Consider the following 18,680-nt stretch of genomic DNA (forward strand, 5'->3'; position numbering starts at 1 on the left):
GCACCTGCAGAGGCCCTCAGGGGCCTTGAGGACAGGTGGGGGTGCTGTGAATCCTGACCCCTGCCTTCTGCTAGTGGAGGTGGGAGGTGGGAAACCCCAGAGCCCCTTGCTGCCCCCTGCCCGTCTCCCAGCCCAGCCCCACATGGCCAGCGGGTTCTAGGTACTCTTCTTTCAAAGTATATGTAGAAGGTACCTTCCTGGCACAGCCCTGTTGGTCATTGTGCCACGAAGGACACATCCTCTGGTCTCCTATGTGAACTGTCACTGTGTCTGCTGCCCCTGGAGGAAGCGCGCCCAGGACAGTCTCTGGCCCCTGCCCGGCCTTGCTGACGTTTTCTGCTGAACACACATGGCCAGCTAACAAAGCGGTTATCTTATTTATTTTTGGTCTCCCCAGTTCCTGGAAGGGGGTACCTGACTCTTCTGTTCTCTGTCATCTCTTCATGCAACTAGAGCAGCACCAAGCCATGGTTCTGTCCATGGGTGACTGAAAAGAGGCCTCAGCTGTGGCCTGTGTGAACTCAGTGGCCTCCACCTTCCGCTGTGGCCTGTGTGAACTCAGTGCCACCTTTCACTTCCCTCAGGCCTTACTTTTTGGTTTTGATTTGGTCCCAGATTGTCCACGTGTGTGGGGTCCCAATGATGTTTTCACGCATGTGCATGGTGTGGTGGTCAGGCAGGGCAAGCACTGATGTCCTCAGACGTTGCCATTTCCCCGGGGTGAAGTGCTGTGTTCCTCTTCACAGCCGTGATGTATACTGGGAAATTTGGAGCATAAAGCCACGTGTATGGGGTGGCCTTGCGGATCCCAGAGTCCCCAACCTCTGGAACTTGGCTGGTCCTGACCTGGCCTGGAGCAAAGGCAGGCTTGGCTTGCCATGTCACACAACACCCCGCCCCGTACTCTAGGAGCCCTTCCTGCTGGGCCCTGAGAGCCTTCCCAGGGCGCTCTCTGGAGAGTGGACGGGCTGTGTCCCCCTGGGGTTGGTGTCCAGCCTCTGTTTTCCGTGTCTCCATTCTCTGCCCCGTTCCCTGACCAGCTGTGGAGAAGCAAAGACTACCACAAAGTAAACTCCATGGGGGAACTTTCAACCCCGTGTCCCAGGGGATCCACTTTGAGAGTTTCAAGTTTGACTTCACCTTCTGGCGGGAGGCCCACCTGAAAGTGAGATCTGCAGCCAACATTGACCAAAGACGGGGGCTCCAGCCACTCTCCGGGCTTCTGTGAGCAGATTCCTGGCTATTTGTGGCATCTTCTTCCTCCCTCTTCCATCACCCTGAGGTCTTCAAAGGCGCTTTGACCAGAGGGAGGGTTGTGACCATTGACGGAGGCTGCCCTGTGGGGGGCTACCCCTCCCTGCCGGCTTTTGCAGTCCCGAGGCTGTAACAGTGTGTAGAACTTTCTAGAAGCGCAATGCCTGTTCCTGGGATGCTAACAGTGGTCAGAGGAAGACTTAGGGCAGGCAGTGTGGGAATGCGGTGGAAGGGGATTGCAGGAGGGTCTGCCGAAGGTCTGATGACCCCGGAACAGGACACGACTCCTGACCACTGGTGTGTGTTATCATGACACTGGTCTGTGTTGATGGTTTCAGCTTCAGGAAGCACATTCTGTCTTTGTCACTTCTTCACTAAGTCACATGATTTCAGACCAGCTAGAGGAGCCAGGGCGTCAGGGTTAGAGGTCAGTGCTTCAAGGAATGTGAAAGGAGGCTCTCCAGCTAGCCCCCTGGATGCAGACGAGGCTACTGGCTCCACAGCACAGTGAGGCCTCAGGGTCCCCTGGTCATCCATTCCAGGGCTGAGTCTCCAGAGAGCCCTCTCTCCACCTAGACTTGCCCCTGCTACTCTGTGGCCAGCATATGCCCTGTTCCATTAGCTCAGGGGACAGACAAGCTGCAAACCCAGGAATTCCCCAGGCTCATGGCCCTGGCAGCAGAAGGACACAGCCCTCACACCCCAGCTGAGTGGGCCGGAGGCCCTTCTAAACCACCTTGGCCATCCACAGTGGCGACTGGAAGGAGCTAATGAACTGCAGACAGAGGGTGAGCTACTGCTGCACCCACCTGTGGTGGTTCACATCAGGCTACTTCAGAGCCTTCACCAGTGACCCCTGCAGTGCACACCTATCACCTGCCCTTATCTGATGACAAAACAAAAGTGACAGTGACTGTGTCACCAGCCAGGTGTGTGAGAGAAGGAAGTGGGGTGGGGTAGGGGTGGGGTTTTTGCAGCTTGTTAGCAAGTCCCTAAGCAGTGTGGAGGAAGGCAGTTCTCTCTGAAAGGGAGAAGGAGCCAGAGAGCATTTTATGGCTGGATGTTTGATTTTAAAGCATCGCTCTCTGTCAGTCCTGAATGTAATGCTGATCTGGGCACATAAACTGGAGCTGAATAACAGGCCCTTTGTGTCTTGCTCTGCACTTCATTCCTGGACGGGTCAGAAGGCATCATCTGGGCCCCTCTGTGGGAAGCAGACCTGAGTGGTGAAGCTCCTGGGGCCTTTCAAGCTCATGTGTGACGTGTGTGACGAGCACTCTGGGAAGGGTGGCTTGTGGGTTCTGTCCTGCAAGAGCAACCTCACCCCCCGGAACGGCAGAGGTTCCCCAGGCCCAGCAGTCAGCAGGAGGGGCGCTTGCCAAGCCACGTACAGCTCTGCTGAGGCCCGAGGGGAGGCTCAGACCCAGCCTTGGCCACTGCTGGCCATTTCTCAAAGCCGCTTAGATCAGGATTTCTGTCCAGAGCCGGGGTGTCCCTCTGGAGATGCTTCCTGGGCAGCAGCAGGAGTCCGGGTGCCAGAGGCCCAGAGCCTGGCCCTCTCCCTCTGTGCCCTAGCTGAGGGAAGGTGCCGGGGAGTGGGGGAGGCCCCGTCCAGGAAAGGCTGTGGTCCCTGGTTCTGTGTGAGCAGACATCCGCCCACTTCAGTGTTCAGTCAGACGCTGACCTCTGCCTTGCCCTGCAGGCTGACCTGCCCCCTTACTAGGGAGGTTTATGCCAAAGGCCCACATCCTTACAGCCCCTGCTTAATTCCAGGACGGTGTCCTTTCCTCCAGTGTCTCTGTCACCATCTGGCCCTGTGCAGAAAGCGCAATACAGGCAGTGGCTCCTGCCCTGGTCCCTGGAGACTCCCTTGTTGACTGCGTCTACTCTTCCCTGCTCCCCTGAGAGTCTGAGTTTAGGGGAGCCCACACCGTGCAATGTCAGAGAACTGGCGTCCCTTTTCTTCCTCATACAGAACCTTCGTGAGCTCCCCTCCCTGAGAAATGTTTCATGGCCAAGTTGGGCCTACTGTGACCCTTCTGGGCCTAAATCAGCCCTAAGTTCAGAGGTTAAAAACAGAGTCCTGGGCTGGGGATGTGGCTCAAGCGGTAGTGCGCTCACCTAGCATGCGCCGGGCTCTGGGTTCGATCCTCAGCACCACACACAAAAAAAAGTAAAATAAAGATGTTGTGTTCACCGAAAACTAAAAAATAAATATTAAAAATTCTCTCTTTCTCTCAAAAAAAAGAAAAAAAAAAGAAACCGAGTCCTGTGCTTCACGTACGTTTTCATGCCAGCCGCGGCGGTGCAGTGCGGTGCAGTTTGGGGACAGACTGGTTTCAGGTGTTGTGCCTTCCTGTTCAGGCTGCACTCCACTGGCTTACTGGCAAAGTTCCTCTTCTTAAATAACCTTTTCCTTTGGGCAGTTTAGACCTAGACTGATAGACTTGGGTTTAGAAAGCCTCCTCTGCAGGCCAGAGTCCTGTTGCAGGGGCCTCCTCTGCTCCCCCCTCGCATCTGTCTAGTGCCTCTGTCAGGATCCCGGAGCCATCGCTGATGTGTCAGGTCCCCGCTCAGCGGGTCATTCGGACTGCATGGACATTTCACCCAGTTCCCTGTTCTGCCCCAGGATCCCACATTTGACTGAGGGTCACTTCTCTGTAGGCTCCCGTGGGCCTGAGAGTTTCTGAGGCTCCCTTAGTTTTTGAAACCTTGGAGGTTCTGAGGGTATTGGCCAGGTGTTTGTAGAATCGGGGTTTATTTTGTATTATGGTTTGGGGTGATGGTTGGTAGTGTCCCCATCATATCTACCAGGGCCCTGTGTGCTGCTGACCATGGCCACCCCACTGAGACTGTGGGCTCGAGCATCCCTGCTGCAGTGTCACCAGAAGTCCTTCCTGGCGGTCCCTCTGTGTAGCCCACCTGGAGGTATGCGGGAGGCTGTGCTCCTCCTGCTTCTTTGTGGGGGGAGGGTTGGCTGCCCCAACTGTGGGGAAATTTTCCACATGGGAAAAGTCCTTTAGCTTAGTTATTTATTTATTCAGTCATTTATTTATGGCCTCCTGGATACTTGCTTCGTGTTCTAGGTTGGAACGCGTGCTACTGTGTTGCTTAGAGTTTTTCAGCATTAGCCACTGGGAACTCTCTCAGTTGGCTCCGGCAATGCTCTGACATATCATCAGTGTGTGGGAGATTGTTTATTTTGAGCACTGTCTTGCTTTCTGGCACCACAGGGTGTTCCGAGCTCAACCAGAGTATTTCTTACCCTAGTGCTAGAACCAACCTTGTGTCCACCACACCCTGGTCCTCTAGGTTGGGGCAGCACGTTGGAATCCAGCCTCTGGGCACCAGCAGTGCTTCTGGCAGGAGGCATCATTGTGTCTGTGCCCTCAGTGGACACGAGGACTGCAGGGTGTGTGCTGGCCGGTGTGTGTACGTGCATCCAGATATCATCACACGACCGTCTGCCTCTATGTTAAGCTAAACATGAATTCCTAGTAACAGACCCAGCTCTGCTCCGTCACCTCATGTGTGAAATGTGGGAAGCTCATCAGCACAGTGCCTGGTACACTGAAGAGCTTCTTGCTCTCTCGCACTCTGCACATGTATGTGTGGCTACATACCTGTAATTATGGAGTGTCCGCCCGTGATTGACACTGCCCACAAGGAGGTATCACGGCACTTGCCCTTGAAAAATGCATCAAGCTGGGGAGATGAACTAACTCATAGCATGGGCTTCAGAAGCCACATTTCACCCAGAAAGAGTTGTGATAAAGAATAAATAAAGCCTGACATGCCAAGTCCAGCCCCAGGCCTGGCATCCCAGGCTGTTTGGTTTGGGTGTTGTGGAGAGCTGTGCTTTGGTGAGTTGAGCCCACGTGGACTTTGGAGTCAGGTGGAGAGTGGGAAGTGCTATGGAGTGGGATGGTAGAGACCAGTGGTTCTCAGACTGTACTGTGAATCAGGACCCCCTGAAAGGCTTGTGAAAACCCAGCTTGTGGGCCCCCACCTCCAGGGGTTCTGCTTCAGCAGTTGTGGGCGGGCCCAGGAGGTGAGTACTAGCAAACTCTCAGGAAGAGCTGCTGCTGCCATCCACGGAGGACCAGAGACTCAGAGGAAGGGGGACAGGTGAGGGCTCTGAGGAGTCAGGGCAGACTCCCTGACCCCGGGGGCTGGGTGCTGGGCATGGGGGTGGGTGCTGGGCATGGAGGGTTGCCGAATTTGGAGAAGTGGCAAGGATAGAGAAGGGAGTCCAGTGGGGAAGAGACATGGAGGTGACCAGCCAACACCAGGAAAGCAGAGCGGGGCTTCCCAGAGGAAGTTGTGAGAGTGAGTGGGAGAGGGATGGCTGGCACCTGCCTTGCTCAGGAGGGAGAGGGTGGAAGGGATGCAGCCCTGGAGCTGAGAGAAGTGACAGCTCCGTCACAGAGCCACATCGCCCCTCTATTAATATGGTGAACGTCTTCCTTGGTGGGCCATTGTCTCTCCAGGTCTCGCTGTCTTTTATCCATACCTCCTCCACCGCGTGTCCTCCGTCATGCTAAATAAGTAACGTGCCTTATAAACACTTGGAATTGCTGTAATTGAATAATATTCATAATTGACCAGATGTTCTTAAAATAGTTTCTTGTTTCATATGACTCAACATTCACAGTACGAAAACAAAGACTGTTTTTTCTTTTGTTGTGCATTGTGATTCTCTTAGCAAATTCCTGTTGCCAGTTTGCAGCTGTCCGGTGTTTGCAGAATCATATTCAGGCCATGCTGTGGAGGGAGGGCCGTGGCGGGCTTGCACAATATAGGCTTGTTTAAATAGTTCCTGTGGCCACCAACAGAATCACGATGTTGAGTGCAGTTCAGAGACTGCGCACTCTGCAGGGAATGGGCACAGACACGGAGCCAGGTACACGTCTGTAATCCCCAGCTACTTGGGAGGCTGAGCAGGAAGGTCGTGAGTTTGAGGCCAGCCTGGGCAACATGAAAGATCCCATCTCAAAACAAAAAACAAAAGGAGACAGATATGGTACCTGAGATAGAGATTTGACCTGCTTCACGGGTGGCTTGTGGGGCTGGAATAGGAGCAGAGGCCAGGGCTGCGGTTGCCCGGTGCCAAGGCCAGTGGAAGCCACATCGTCTGGGGGTGCGTAGAGATCATGGTCCAGCAGAAGAGGAAGGAAGAGAGGTCAAGCCTCCATGCTGTGCCAAGGGTCTTGGCAGCGAGGCTGTCCCCGGGGAGTGGAGCCAAGCTCTGGAGCTGAGGGAAAGGGCTTGGGAGTGAGCAAGGCTGGATGGGTCTGGGCCTGGGGCGCAGGCTGCACGGGGATCCGGGATAGGAGATGGCTCGCAGGCAGGCGTGGGCTGTGGCAGGAGCCTCGGGCCTTGGAATTTTTCCCCTTGCCACATACTCTGGGCACGTGTCCCCCCGGGAACCCTAGGGCACAGCTGATGCCCAGGCAGGAGGCTCTCTCCCACGGATGCCTCGCCCGTGAACTTCCCGACTGCACACTCTAATCATGTCTCTTCTGGGCTGCACAATGTTGTCCTCTAGTCCACAGGGCATCGTCCTCTTTCTCACCAAGCTAGCATTTCCCCGACATTGAATATGCTTCTTCTCACTCCCCCTTCACCGTCTCTGTAGAGGGCTGGAGCCGGTGAGTGGGACTCAGGGAGGGGGAGCACAGAAGAGGGCCAGTCATCCCTGCAGACATCGAATAGCCATGGCCATGAGCCAGGGCTGCTGGGTTCCCTTACCCCAAAACCAGTGCTGCAGCGCCCTGCAGTCTGGACCACATGCCCCGCCCCCTCGCCATGGCATCTGCAACCGCTGGTGCCACTCTACAGGCCAGGGAAGCCAGGGGGCAGCCGCTGTCCTTTGGGAAAGTTTCTAGCCTTAGGTGGTTTCTGAAGCCCACCCTAAGCTCACTGTTGGGGTTGAGGACTGGGATCCTTTTTAGGGCTGGCTGATGTTCAGTCCAAACAGCCGTCGCTGTGCACACTGAACTTTAAAGGAATGTGATTTGGAAAAAAAATCATTATGGGTTAAGACAGAAGAAGATACTGAGAACCGCAAAGGACCATCGGAGACCCAGAAATCCCTCATGGGCATTTACACCAGCAACAATAGTGAGGAATTCAGAGTGCAGACAAACATTCCCAATGAACATGACTTCCAGGTCGAGTGAGAAACCACCCTCTTCACTCCAGAGAGCTGAGTGACCCCAGTTGTCCAAGTCTTCCCAAGCTGTCACTTTTAGTCAAATTAGGAGGCTTGTTTAGATTATCTTGAGGGTGCCACCCGGTCCAAAAATCACTTGAATTTGTTTCAAAGTGGAGATACGTGTACTTCAGAGTGAGTTACTCTTAGGCACTTGGGAGAGCTGGGTCTGCCCTTGCCACTGCCAGTCCCCTGCAGCGTTGGGTGGATGGCTGTCCTGGTCTCCAGGGTGACTCCAGGTCACGCCTATCATTCCGCTCCTGTGGCCTGTCCATCACGTGTCTGCCCTCATGCTGCTCTGCACCTGTCCCTGTCTTATCTGCTGAGTTCAGGGTTTGCAGCTTCTCTGGGTCGCTGGCTTCCTCCCTCCGGTGCCCTGCGTGGGATTCAGCAGGCTGTTTGACTGCCTTTGACTGACAAAACTTGAGAAAGAGATGATGTGAATTAAAAAGAAAAACTCTGACAGCAACCTGACCCTAGGGGTAGCTTTCGTGAGCAAGAGCAACCTGAGACCCAGTCCCTAGCTGCAGAGCACAGGAGCACCTGGGTTTTCCGTGTCGTGTTGGTGACGCAGGCCTTGTGTGGCTCTCTCTTAAGCCCTCCTGTGCTGGTCTACCCGTGGACTGAGTCCCCAGCCAGAGTCCCTTCCTTCTCCCTTGCCCGTGGCTCGCATCCTGTCCTCTGGTGAGAGATGGTCGCATCTTCCTGTCTCTCGACTGGACGTGTCCTCCTCTTCTCCTCTCCAACATCAGGCCCACCCCAGAGGTCTTGGGCTGAGGGTTCTGTCCAGCATGTTCTCTCCTGGTCTTCTCCCTCCAGCACAGACTCACACACCCTGGAAGGCTGCCTGGTTATCAGCTAACCTCTCACTGGTAGAGGAAGTTCCTGAATGGATTCTGAGGATTTGGGTGGGGAACTCTCTCTCTTTGAATCTTTCCAAGGTCCAAAGCCATTTGTGTTTTCCTGTGTTGTGTTGGTCCTTGTGCTTATCAGCCCTGGGCTCTAAGTCAGAGGTTGCATAAGACAAAAGCTTGTGCAGAGCAGGAGGGCCAAGGAAGCCACCTGTTATCTACACTCTGTGGATCCTGAGATCTGGGTGGCAAGCAGAGATCTTATCTAGAATCTTAACTGAATTTTTCTTGGTTCAGAGTTTAGGAAGCATGAGTTTGGAGAGCAGGAGCACTGGAATAAGAAAACGGGTACTTATCTGTTGCAAAATCAGCGTGAATGCATAAAATAAAGGCATGAGGCTTAAATCAAGTGGTAGGGGCCCAGGTGACAATTAACATCCCAGACACAAGCATTTGTTCCTGCAAGCAGATGAAGGCACTCACTGGGAGGCCCTGTGGTCAGGTGCTGAGCTAAGGGCTGGAAAGACACACCTTTCCTGTCTCCCCCAGGCTTCCTGACTGCCTGGGGCAGGAGAGAGACCATCCAGCAAGCAGTGGTACTGTAGTGCAGCATTGAGCAATAGAAAACCACTTGGAATCCAGGGCACTGGCCTTGCTGGGCTAGGCTGTGGCCAGAGAGAGTCCTAGGATGTTGGGGAAGTGAGGGTTATTTCTAGCGTTGTGCTGGGATCCACTATACACTTTGACCTCCAATAAGTGGACCCTGCTGCCCGAGACCCATGCCGCTTGGAACTTGATGTTCCAGGAAATCTGCTGGCTCAAGAAGCCAATGGGACAGGGCAGTTTCTGGAGGTTGAGGGTGGTCACAGGACAGGAGGTTGGAGAAGGTGCATCTTTGTGCAGACCCAGGGGCTGCGGAGAAAAGCTTTGCTGATGGGATTCCCAGGCATGTTCTCCAGAGGTCACTGGAGAATAGCCAAATCCAAGGAGAGCTTCTCTTCCAAAATTGCTAAGGTTTTTGCTCTCCTGGGGTAGATGCTGTGTTGGAAGGAGGTGCCATGTCAAATGTACCTTAGAGGAGTGGAGGGAAGGGGGAGCGATTGCCATTTTGAGGATAGACATGAAAGTTACCATGGAAATGGTAAGGGATCCACCTCAGACCCAAGTCAAGGGCTCCTGATTAAAATTTCTGAGGATCCACAGGAGCTCTGTCTAGAACTCCAGCCCCATCAAGGGCTGGTGAGAGGAGATGTGACCCAGCTATGGTCCTGATAAGCTTTGGGGCTGGTGAGAGGAGATGTGACCCAGCTATGGTCCTGATAAGCTTTGGGGCTGGTGAGAGGAGATGTGACCCAGCTATGGTCCTGATAAGCTTTGGGGCTGGTGAGAGGAGATGTGACCCAGCTATGGTCCTGTGAAGGCTGCAGGTGAGGAGGTCTGACCCTGTGTGTCTCTCATGTTTTCAGACTGCTCTGCGATGACCACAGCAAGGTACCGGCCCACCTGGGACCTGGCCCTCGACCCGCTGGTGTCCTGCAAGCTCTGTCTCGGGGAGTATCCAGTGGAGCAGATGACGACCATCGCCCAGTGCCAGTGCATCTTCTGTACCCTGGTTGGTCTCTGGCTCAAGTGCATGTTCAAAAGAACATCGGGATGAGCCTTTTCCTCTCTTTCCAGACCTCACAAGTGACTGGATTAACGGTCTTGGTGGGTGATGGGGTCTCCTGGTGAAGGCTCTCGCTAGGTTGCTGGGATTCTTTGTGCGTTCAGGCAGGTAATCAGAGTAGATGTCTGTGATGGTGGCTGGTAGTGAGAAGGCAGTCCTTAAACAGCGTCGTCGAGGCTGGTGGACAGTCTAGAAGACTTGTCCCAGCACACACTCTCCCTTGCCAGTCAGGAAGACCGTCCCCACATCTCCCTATGAATTTAGTTTAAAAATCACACGCTTGACATCAGGACAGGGCTGACCTGATGATGCCCGTAGTAGCTGGAAGCCTCCGTTATTAGGGTCGTCTTTCACTGCTTTGTGCTGAACGAGAATGTCCACATTTTGAAATCACATTTAAATGTCTTTAAGGTGGAGCCAACCTTCCTGTGGGGCCCGATGATTTATTTTTAATGAGTATGGGGATTTCACGCTCTTGGAATCAGGGCTAACTCAGATCCAAAATTCATATGCATCAGGAAAAAAAAGGGAGCAAGGAAAAAAAGGAGAGTGATTCTCTTCAAGTCGATCTAAGTCCACCCTGTGTCCTTGTTTATCTTTCCCATTCGGGAGGGACAATAAGCTCCCACAGGAGAGAGGAGGCAGGTGGTTGCCAGGTCCTCGGGAGCTCGGGGCCTGGGGTAAATGGGCTCCGAGGGCAGAGGTTCGTTCGGCGGGGTGAATGCAGTTCCTAAAGCAGCACCAGGTCCTGGAGATTCACTGTGGCCATGGACTGAGGGGTTTTAGCAAAGCAAGAACATGCCAAGCCAAGAAGCAGAAGCGTGAGACGATGGTTACTCTCCCAGCTGCAGGCTGGTGGCCCACGGTGTTCACGTCCCCAGAGCCCCGAGCTGCGCACCTCGCACGCTCGGTCTGAGTGTCAGTTACGGTTCAGTGAAGCTGAAAACGAAAACACCACAGTCATCATCTGAAAAAAGCAGAAGAAAAAAAGAAAACCTTTCTTCACTTTCTAAAGTAGCGAAGACTGGCCAGGGGTGCGGCCCCCGCAGAGCGCTTCCTAGCCCCCAGGTTTGGGTTCCGTCCCGATACCACACACAGCCAAGGTTCTTGCTTCTGAATCCAGTTGCCACACTGGGTGGAAGGGCAGCAGCCTGTGGAGTTTTCAAGTGTGGGGATTAGAGTCTGTTGCTCAGACAGTGTCTCCCGCCTCTGCACCATCAGCAGCACCGGCACTGTGTGGGACGCAGGCCAGCACACCCCGTCGTCACCTCTGTCCTGTGGTTAAGGACGGTGAGCCGATCCAAGCCCTCATTCTCCCATTTCTTGTTGATGCTCTGCTCGGATGTTCTCGTGGTCAGAAGGCTTCCTGGCTCATGCTCCATCCCCCAAACACCTGGGTCAGTGCGGGACTCAAGAACTAATCAGCAGAGGCTCACGGAAGTGAAATGGCGGCGGTACCGGATTGACAACCAACAAACATGCCCTGTTAAAGCCCCAGGAAAATATCTTCACCCCACAAGGAAGGAACCTGATTTTGACATTTTTCTGCCAAGGGGAGGGTGGGAGGGAGGGAGATGCTGACAGAGGGGAAGCGATGGCCTCCACCCACCTGACACACCAGTGGGCCTCATCCCATTCCAGAGGGTGCGCTGCACGTAGAGCGGCCTCCCTCGCCAGGAGGGGACACCTTCCTGGGCTCCCCTTTTCCGCGGTGTCCCCGGCATGTTTGCATCCCTCTGGTCACCCACAGGCTGTCAGAGGCCATCCTGTGTTCCTTCTTCTGGAATATTCCATCTTCCAGGCTGTCCTGCCAAGGCTTTTGTGACACTGTCGCTGGCTTTCTGCTTCCATAAGACGGGAGTCACAGGAACAAGCGACTCCACCTCAGACCCAAAGCTTATCTGGAGCTGAGGAACATGAAAAGAGGAAGCCAGAACCGTGTGCGTCCTGGGGGCGCTGATGGGAATGCTGAGAAGCAGCAAGACCCTCGGGGCTTGTCCCCCGCAACCCCTAATTAGGAATTAAAGTGTCGACAGCATCTCACCTTCCACCTGGTACTGAGAAGCACAGGAGGTCCCTGCGCGATGGGCCCTGAGAAGGGAGAAGGTGTCCTGTGCCATGATTCTGTGGTCCTGCACCTTCCCTTCTGGGGCGTCTCTGGTCATCCACACCTGGGCAGGCGATGGAGGACCCAGGGCCCGCGGGAGGAGGAGGTACAGTGCCTGAAGGCTGGCTTCCTCCTCAGGTCAGCTTAGAACCCCAGGTGTGAAGGAGTTGGGGCAGCGTTCTCCAGGTGGGTGTCCTGAGGAACATTTGTCCAGAAAGCACCCAGAACGATGCTGTGGTATGGTGGGCCTGCCCACACTGTGCTGCGTTCCTGTCTCCGATCACCCCACGATCCTCTGGGTACTCAAGCGCGCACAGCCCCAGGCACTCCCCAGCCTGAATTTCCCAAATGCATGTGAGCAGGACAGCATCTGTCTACTGGTTACTGACAGGCTCGGCCGTGACGCCTGTACCCAGGGCTTTCCCTGCTTACAGGGGCCCTGGAGGCCTTAGGGGGAGCTCACCCTTCAAAGGGATAAAGATGCACTCTCCCACAGGTGGTACCCTGGTTGGAAGGGTAGGGCATCAGCAACAATTGCTGCTGTTACCCCTAGGAGATTTCTCGCCTGCCAATCTTACTCTACCTCTGCATAGTTTCCATCGCCATAAAGCTTTCCAGCCTCAAAACGGAGAGACACAGTCCCTAGTTGGGGTGAGGCACATGCTGCGTGCCGTCCGAGGGAGCCCCTCTGCCCCCTGGAGCATGCTGTGTGGCCCACCTGGTAGGTAAGGTGAGCAGTGGTGACTGCTGCAGCCCTGACTCCCTCCCAGCTCTGACACCAGGGCCTGACCACAGGTGCTGGGTGAAAGTGTGGGCTGGGAGATGGCACAGAACACCAAGTGGGAGGAGCCAATGCCATTTCTCATTAAGGGCTCACAGAACCCTCATCTTCCATGTTCATGGCATTTTTCATACTACAGACTAGGAAGCACACAACAGGCTGGAGAAACTAACTAAAGCTCTCACAGGCTCTGAGCAAAGTCCTCTGCTGGGGGTTAGGACCAGATTCTGAGGATGCGGACCCCCACCCACTATCCTGCTTGTAGGCTCCTGCCCACCAGTCCTCTGGTCTCTTCTCAGCTCTGGGACTCACCACGCCCAGGCCAAGTTGTCCACACCCCCCGGGCTGCCTGTCCCCACTTGAGAGCCAGCCCCAGGGGAGGCCTCTGCAGAGGCCGCCCTGGCTGCTGGACTTTGCCACCTCTGCACTACTCAGGCTCAGAGGAGAGGCCTGGTCTGTGCCCATGGAAGCACCTGGTCCTGAGCCCTGGGGGCTGGCCTGCAGGCAGGGATGGGGTTTCAGGTCATGGTCTCTGCCAGCCAGCAGAACAGCCTAATTCCAACTGTTCTAGACACATGAGGTCATCCTGTGGACATTCATCAGAACACAGGGGCCCTGGGCTAAAGGACACTTTGAAAACTGTTTGCTCTGATTCCTTTTTACCAGGGCAGCCTGATCCCACATGATGAGACAGAGATTTACTTTCCTCTGAACCTGACAACTCATTGAGTAATTAGACCGACCTCTTGGAAGAGGTGGCAGCAGGGCAGCAGCAGTCACAGGTGTCTGGAAAGAGAACAGAGCAGGCACAGCTCACTCTCCATGCACCAAGTCATGTGGGACCAAGTCCACAGCCTTCCAGCAGCAGGTGCTCACTGTCCCTCCCGAGCTCTACCACTCAGCAGGATTGCTTGCAGGGTCCCACGAAGCTGTCCTAAGGCTGTGCTGGTGGAGCCTCCGCCTCTGCGATGGTCTGTGGGGTCTATCAGAGGGCGAGTCTGTGCCGCCGTTCAGCTGTCGCCCAGAGCAGTATGTAGAGGACTCTGTTGGGTCTCCAGCTCTTCTGCTGAGATGCAGAGGAATGCCTGCTGCCAGGCAGCTGGTTACTCTGGGCACATTCTGCACGTCTGTCCATCCATCTTCTTCCGCCTGTCCCTATGTACAGCACTAGCCTATCACTTCCTGCCGACCAGCACTGCTAGCTGTAAGAAGAATAATACACAGTTCTTACTGTCAAAGAACTTGCCGTCTGGTCGAGGAGAAACACTGATGGATGCCTGGTACCAATGGCTCCAGACGTGCTGAAGAATGCCCGGGGAGCGCCTGAGTCCTGGGACCACCTTTCTCTCTGCCAGGCTTACTCTGCACCCAGAGGATGTGAGGCCTCATCACAGCTGTAAGTGGGTGAGCCAGAGTTCCAGCCAACTCTGGAGCTCCAGGGCCCTTGCTCTTCAAACCCTGTTCTTTGGGGTCCCATGCTTCTGTTTGGGCCGGCCTGTGGCTGATGTTCATAAGCTGTGGTTCCTGGTAGGCCAAAGGCACTCAGGCACCCTTGAGTATGATATCTGAGTGCTTCCCTCTGCGGGTAGGGACCTCGGCAGCCAAGGCCTTGGAGGAGAAGAGACAATCAGACCTGCTGTAGTTTGGAGTGAGGCAGCTACGTCTCTGTCCCACTTCTTCTTGGCAGGAAACTTCTGCACATCAGCAGGCTGTCTCCTCACTGGGTTTCAGAGTTGGAAGCCACAGTGGAAAATGAAATGCCTAGAACATTCTGTGGCTCCACAGCCTCTCCCCTTCTTCCCCTCGGGCAGCTGATGCCTCTTCCCTGGAATTCCTTTGTCCCTCGGGCCCCCTTCATCTCCCAGAGTCTTCCCTGGCCCCACCCAGAGGGACCCCAGCTCTGCCTTTAGGTGGCCAGGCAGAGCCCCACCACCCCTTGTCAGGGCCCATGGCACAGAGCACAGTGGGTGACGCTCACCTTCCTCCCTCCAGGCCAGGAGATCTGCATGTCTGGGGGCTCAGTGCAGTCATAGCACCCCGTGCTCGCCATGACTCGGGCCTCCTCAGATGAAGGCATACACGGTTCTTTGCCCTACAATGCTTGAGATAACAGAAAAGACTTAATAAATGGTTGCTTATAGAAGAGTTCTTAATTGAGGAAGAAGTAGGCAAAAAGTTAGAACCCATTCAACAAAACCCACCAACTTTGAAGTCAGGCACACCTGGTGCTGTGCTTACAGAGCACGGCTGCTCAGAGCCTGGTTTCTGCCGGGGGGGGGGGGGGGGGGGGGGGGTGCAGTAACACCTCCTAGACCCTCGTGCATGCTTCTTTGGTAACGCAGGTGACTTAGCAGAGAGCCGGGCACTTGGAAGGCACTCGATTCCTGGGAGCTACAATAGAATAGGATCGTGAGAAACTGTGTTCCTCTCTGCTTTGGAACTGCATCTTTATTGTCACAAAAGTTTCTCTGTTCATGCTTTTGTGCACATTCCAAGACATTTTTGCTGCCAGGTTGAGAAACATGGCTGAGTCATGACCCACTTCATAACTGCAAGAAGACTGGCCGATTTTGATGGAGGCACAATCAGCCACTCAGACCCTCTTTTGCTCTCTGGGGTAAACAAGTTGTTATTCCCTAGCGGACCCTCTTGCATTCTGTACAGGGAGATGTCTTCTGAGGGCACTGGTGTCCACACTTGGGCTGCTCACAGCCAGATGCCACTCAGCCTCCTTGCCACATGCTCTTGGACAGTGATGTTGAGAGACTTTTCACACCCGTCTTAATTGTTGTGTTTTGAATCTTAGGGATAATAGTGCTCTGTCATTATGAACTGCTCTGCCCAATGGTGTCAGAGTTTTTAGCATTCCATTGACTTAAGACATTCCGGTGTCCCACGGAGAACAAACTTAGACAAACTTAATTACAGAATGTGAAATAATGAGCTTGTTGTGGAGGGCCTGGGTTTCATAAGTCCTTGATCAGCTGGGCAGACGAGGGAGCAGGGCCACTGTTCCTAGTGGGTGCTGTATGACACATGCTTCTACGTACTGTTTCTTACTGTTGCAAAAGCCCAGGAAGATGGGCATCCCTGTCTTACCCTCGAGGGAGCTCTGGCCTGAATGCACTGAGCCACTGTGCCATGCCTCTTAGTACAGCGACCAGCATTGCTTGTGTCTCATCCCATGCCCTTGAGGGTCTTGCTGCCCCTTGTGTTGGCTGGACACAGGCAGGACCTTCCACTTCTCCTCCTGCTATAAGCAGGTCATTGCCGTGGCCCATCACCATCTACTGAACCAGCAGCAGAGCCTCCTGGTGGGTCATCGGTTCTGCCCAGAGCAGATGCAGCCATGGTGGGCTCTGCAAGACTCCACTCTTCCTCCTCACAGGCCTCGGCATGGGGAAGGCCTTCTCAGGGGGGTGATGAGTTTGTCCCTGACAACCCTGCCATCTGGTGTCCAAGACCAGGCTTGCCTCTGCCTGGTGCTACAGGGGCTCTGTCCCTGAAGGATGGGCTGCCAAAAGGTAGATGTAGCCATGACCGTTCAAGTTCAGGGCCATGCAGTCATCAAAGCCTCAGCAGACCAAAGGAATAGAGGCTGAAATGTCAGGGCCTCTGCTCACAGCCACCCACGTTCTCATTTGCACAGGAAGCCATCACTCTGGAGAAAAGCTCTGGGAAGCAGCTTTCTCAGGGGATGGCTTTGATTTCCATTTTTAAAGAAATGTCTTTCTTGAGTCTTTGATGAATGAAATATCCTGGTTTGCAAGAATGGAGAGAATTACCCATTTAGATCAAACGATTCTCTTTATATCGGGAATATACTCTTCTCCATGAATTTTTCTAGGCTTTTTCACAACTCCACTGTAGGGTAGATTAATCAGACTGTGGACTGGGAACATGAGACTGGTGGAGAGACAGTAACAGGGCTGCTACTCACAGAAGAGCAGGCCTTTCAGTTGGCCTGCCGTTGCACCCATGCACCCATGCCTTCATGTAACCATGCACTTAGTGAAGTTGATCACCTTTCATCACGATGCATTTTAATGGTGTTACTATAGGGTCATAGTAAGGTTGCTTCAGTGTTGTCTGGGACCAGGTTTGGATGTTGCTTTGGGGATTCTACTGAGGTGTCCTACCTTATTTTCCTTTCCCTACCTGGCCCCACTTTCCTACGCTCTTTGAGTTCTTGCTCAGCTTCTCCATGTTCCTGTCCCTGGTCTCCCTAGGTCTGGGCCACCTGGCTAGGCCTGGCTTATGATGTGCTGTTTGGGGACACTGGGTTTCTGTAACTAGTGAGGTAAAGCCAGAGGAAACCGGTGCTGAGAGGGTGTCATCGCCTTCACTCTCCACTCTGCCTAATGTCTCCCGCTTGATATTTTGGGCTCACTGCAAATTTTAAACAGTGCTCCCCAAAAGTACAGTTGGAATCAGTCGTTGCCAGGTAGGTGAGGTGTGCTAAAGGAGGATTGCAGTCCGTGGCTTCTCATAGGACGGGGTGAACACTCCAACAAGTGAACCGGGGTTTGAACCCAACTCCTGCTGTCTGGGTAAGCTTCACATTCTTCTTGGGCGACTCAGTTTCCCATCTGAAAGGTGGGACCATCCTATTGGTGTTTCTTGTGGGAATGTTCTAAGGATGAAGTGGAACGGTGGACGATAAAGAGTTTAGGGAAGTGCCCGACATCGGATTTGTTTGGGATACTCCTTAATGTGAGGATGAGGGATGGGCTTCTGTGTGCTGAGATTGTGTGCAGGGCCTAAGCCCCACTCGGCCCTGTGAGGCAGCACACAGTCCCTGGCGCAGATTAGGGTCATTTGGCAGATGAAAAACTGTTGCTAAATCTCTGCTTTGGTGGTTGCTATGAGATCCACAGTGAAAATGTAAAACTGTAGTGGAGCAGCGTGCTCAGCCGGTCAGTGTCTCAGCGCATCACTGCGCCTTTCCACTGAGGAAGGAAAGATGCTGACATGTGTTTTCCTGCTTCTTTTTCAGTGCCTGAAACAGTACGTTGAGCTCTTGATCAAAGAAGGACTAGAGACTGCAATTAGCTGCCCGGATGCTGCCTGCCCCAAACAGGGACGCCTGCAGGAGGATGAGGCACGTGCAGATGAGCAAACTGGTTTGCTGACAGCACTAGTGTGGTGGCATAGCTCCCGCCCGCTCCGGATCCTGCTTGGGCTTATGTTGCCTTCTGTTCTCACCCTCAGCTTATTCTATTCGTTTGTATGTTCTTTTCTTTTAGATTGAGTGCATGGTCGCAGCTGAAATTATGCAAAGATATAAAAAGCTACAATTTGAAAGAGGTAGGTGGCCCAGTATATTGACCAGTTAAGATGCTGTAACAATGTAGGCAACTTTGTGTGTGTGGGGGGGGGCTTCTCTGGGGAAGTGTAAGTGGATATCATTTGATAGGAGTGAAAAAGCTATAAAATAGGATCAAAAAATTTTATGTGAATGAACTTCTAGAGTTGAGCTGCCATTTTGAATTCTCTGAACAGCTCACAGTGGGAAGGCCTCCGCAGGTGATCTGTTTGGTAGCAGGAAGAACTGCCATTTGTTTATGGGGACTGAGTTTTTTGCGGTTGCCTTAAAGGGATATGACCTTCATGGGACATTTTGCTGCAGGCAGGTTAACAGTTTCATGACTCAACTCTCAGTCTAGCCCTGAATTTAAAAGATGAAAATCATGAAAGTGGTACCTCTCAGGACCCCCGCCCTGAGAGCAGCCCGAGTCCAGGTATGCAGCCTGCATGGATTCCCTGCCTGCTGAGACTGAGGTAGAGATAATCACTCTGATGGATCA

At 53.8% G+C, this 18,680-nt stretch overlaps 1 protein-coding gene across 7 annotated transcripts in view; it reads left to right on the top strand.

Annotated features, from left to right (window-relative positions):
* Window positions 1–18,680, top strand: part of Rnf144a (ring finger protein 144A) — a 105,939-nt gene that overhangs the window by 58,933 nt on the left and 28,326 nt on the right. For 5 of the 7 annotated variants that reach the window (XM_046441192.2, XM_046441196.2, XM_058578347.1 and 2 more), the window contains 3 exons: window positions 9,786–9,931; window positions 17,870–17,974; window positions 18,120–18,180. In XM_046441192.2, coding sequence (XP_046297148.1) covers window positions 9,786–9,931; window positions 17,870–17,974; window positions 18,120–18,180 — 312 coding nt within the window. Of the gene's footprint in view, window positions 1–5,132; window positions 5,383–9,785; window positions 9,932–17,869; window positions 17,975–18,119; window positions 18,181–18,680 lie in introns of those variants that run through there. The other 2 variants (XM_046441195.2, XM_046441197.2) reach the window with 2 other exon arrangements.

Source organism: Marmota monax, unplaced genomic scaffold (genome assembly GCF_021218885.2).
Source record: "Marmota monax isolate L192 unplaced genomic scaffold, Marmota_monax_Labrador192_F-V1.1 WCK01_AAM20220418_F8-fsc00010, whole genome shotgun sequence".
NCBI lineage: Eukaryota > Metazoa > Chordata > Mammalia > Rodentia > Sciuridae > Marmota > Marmota monax.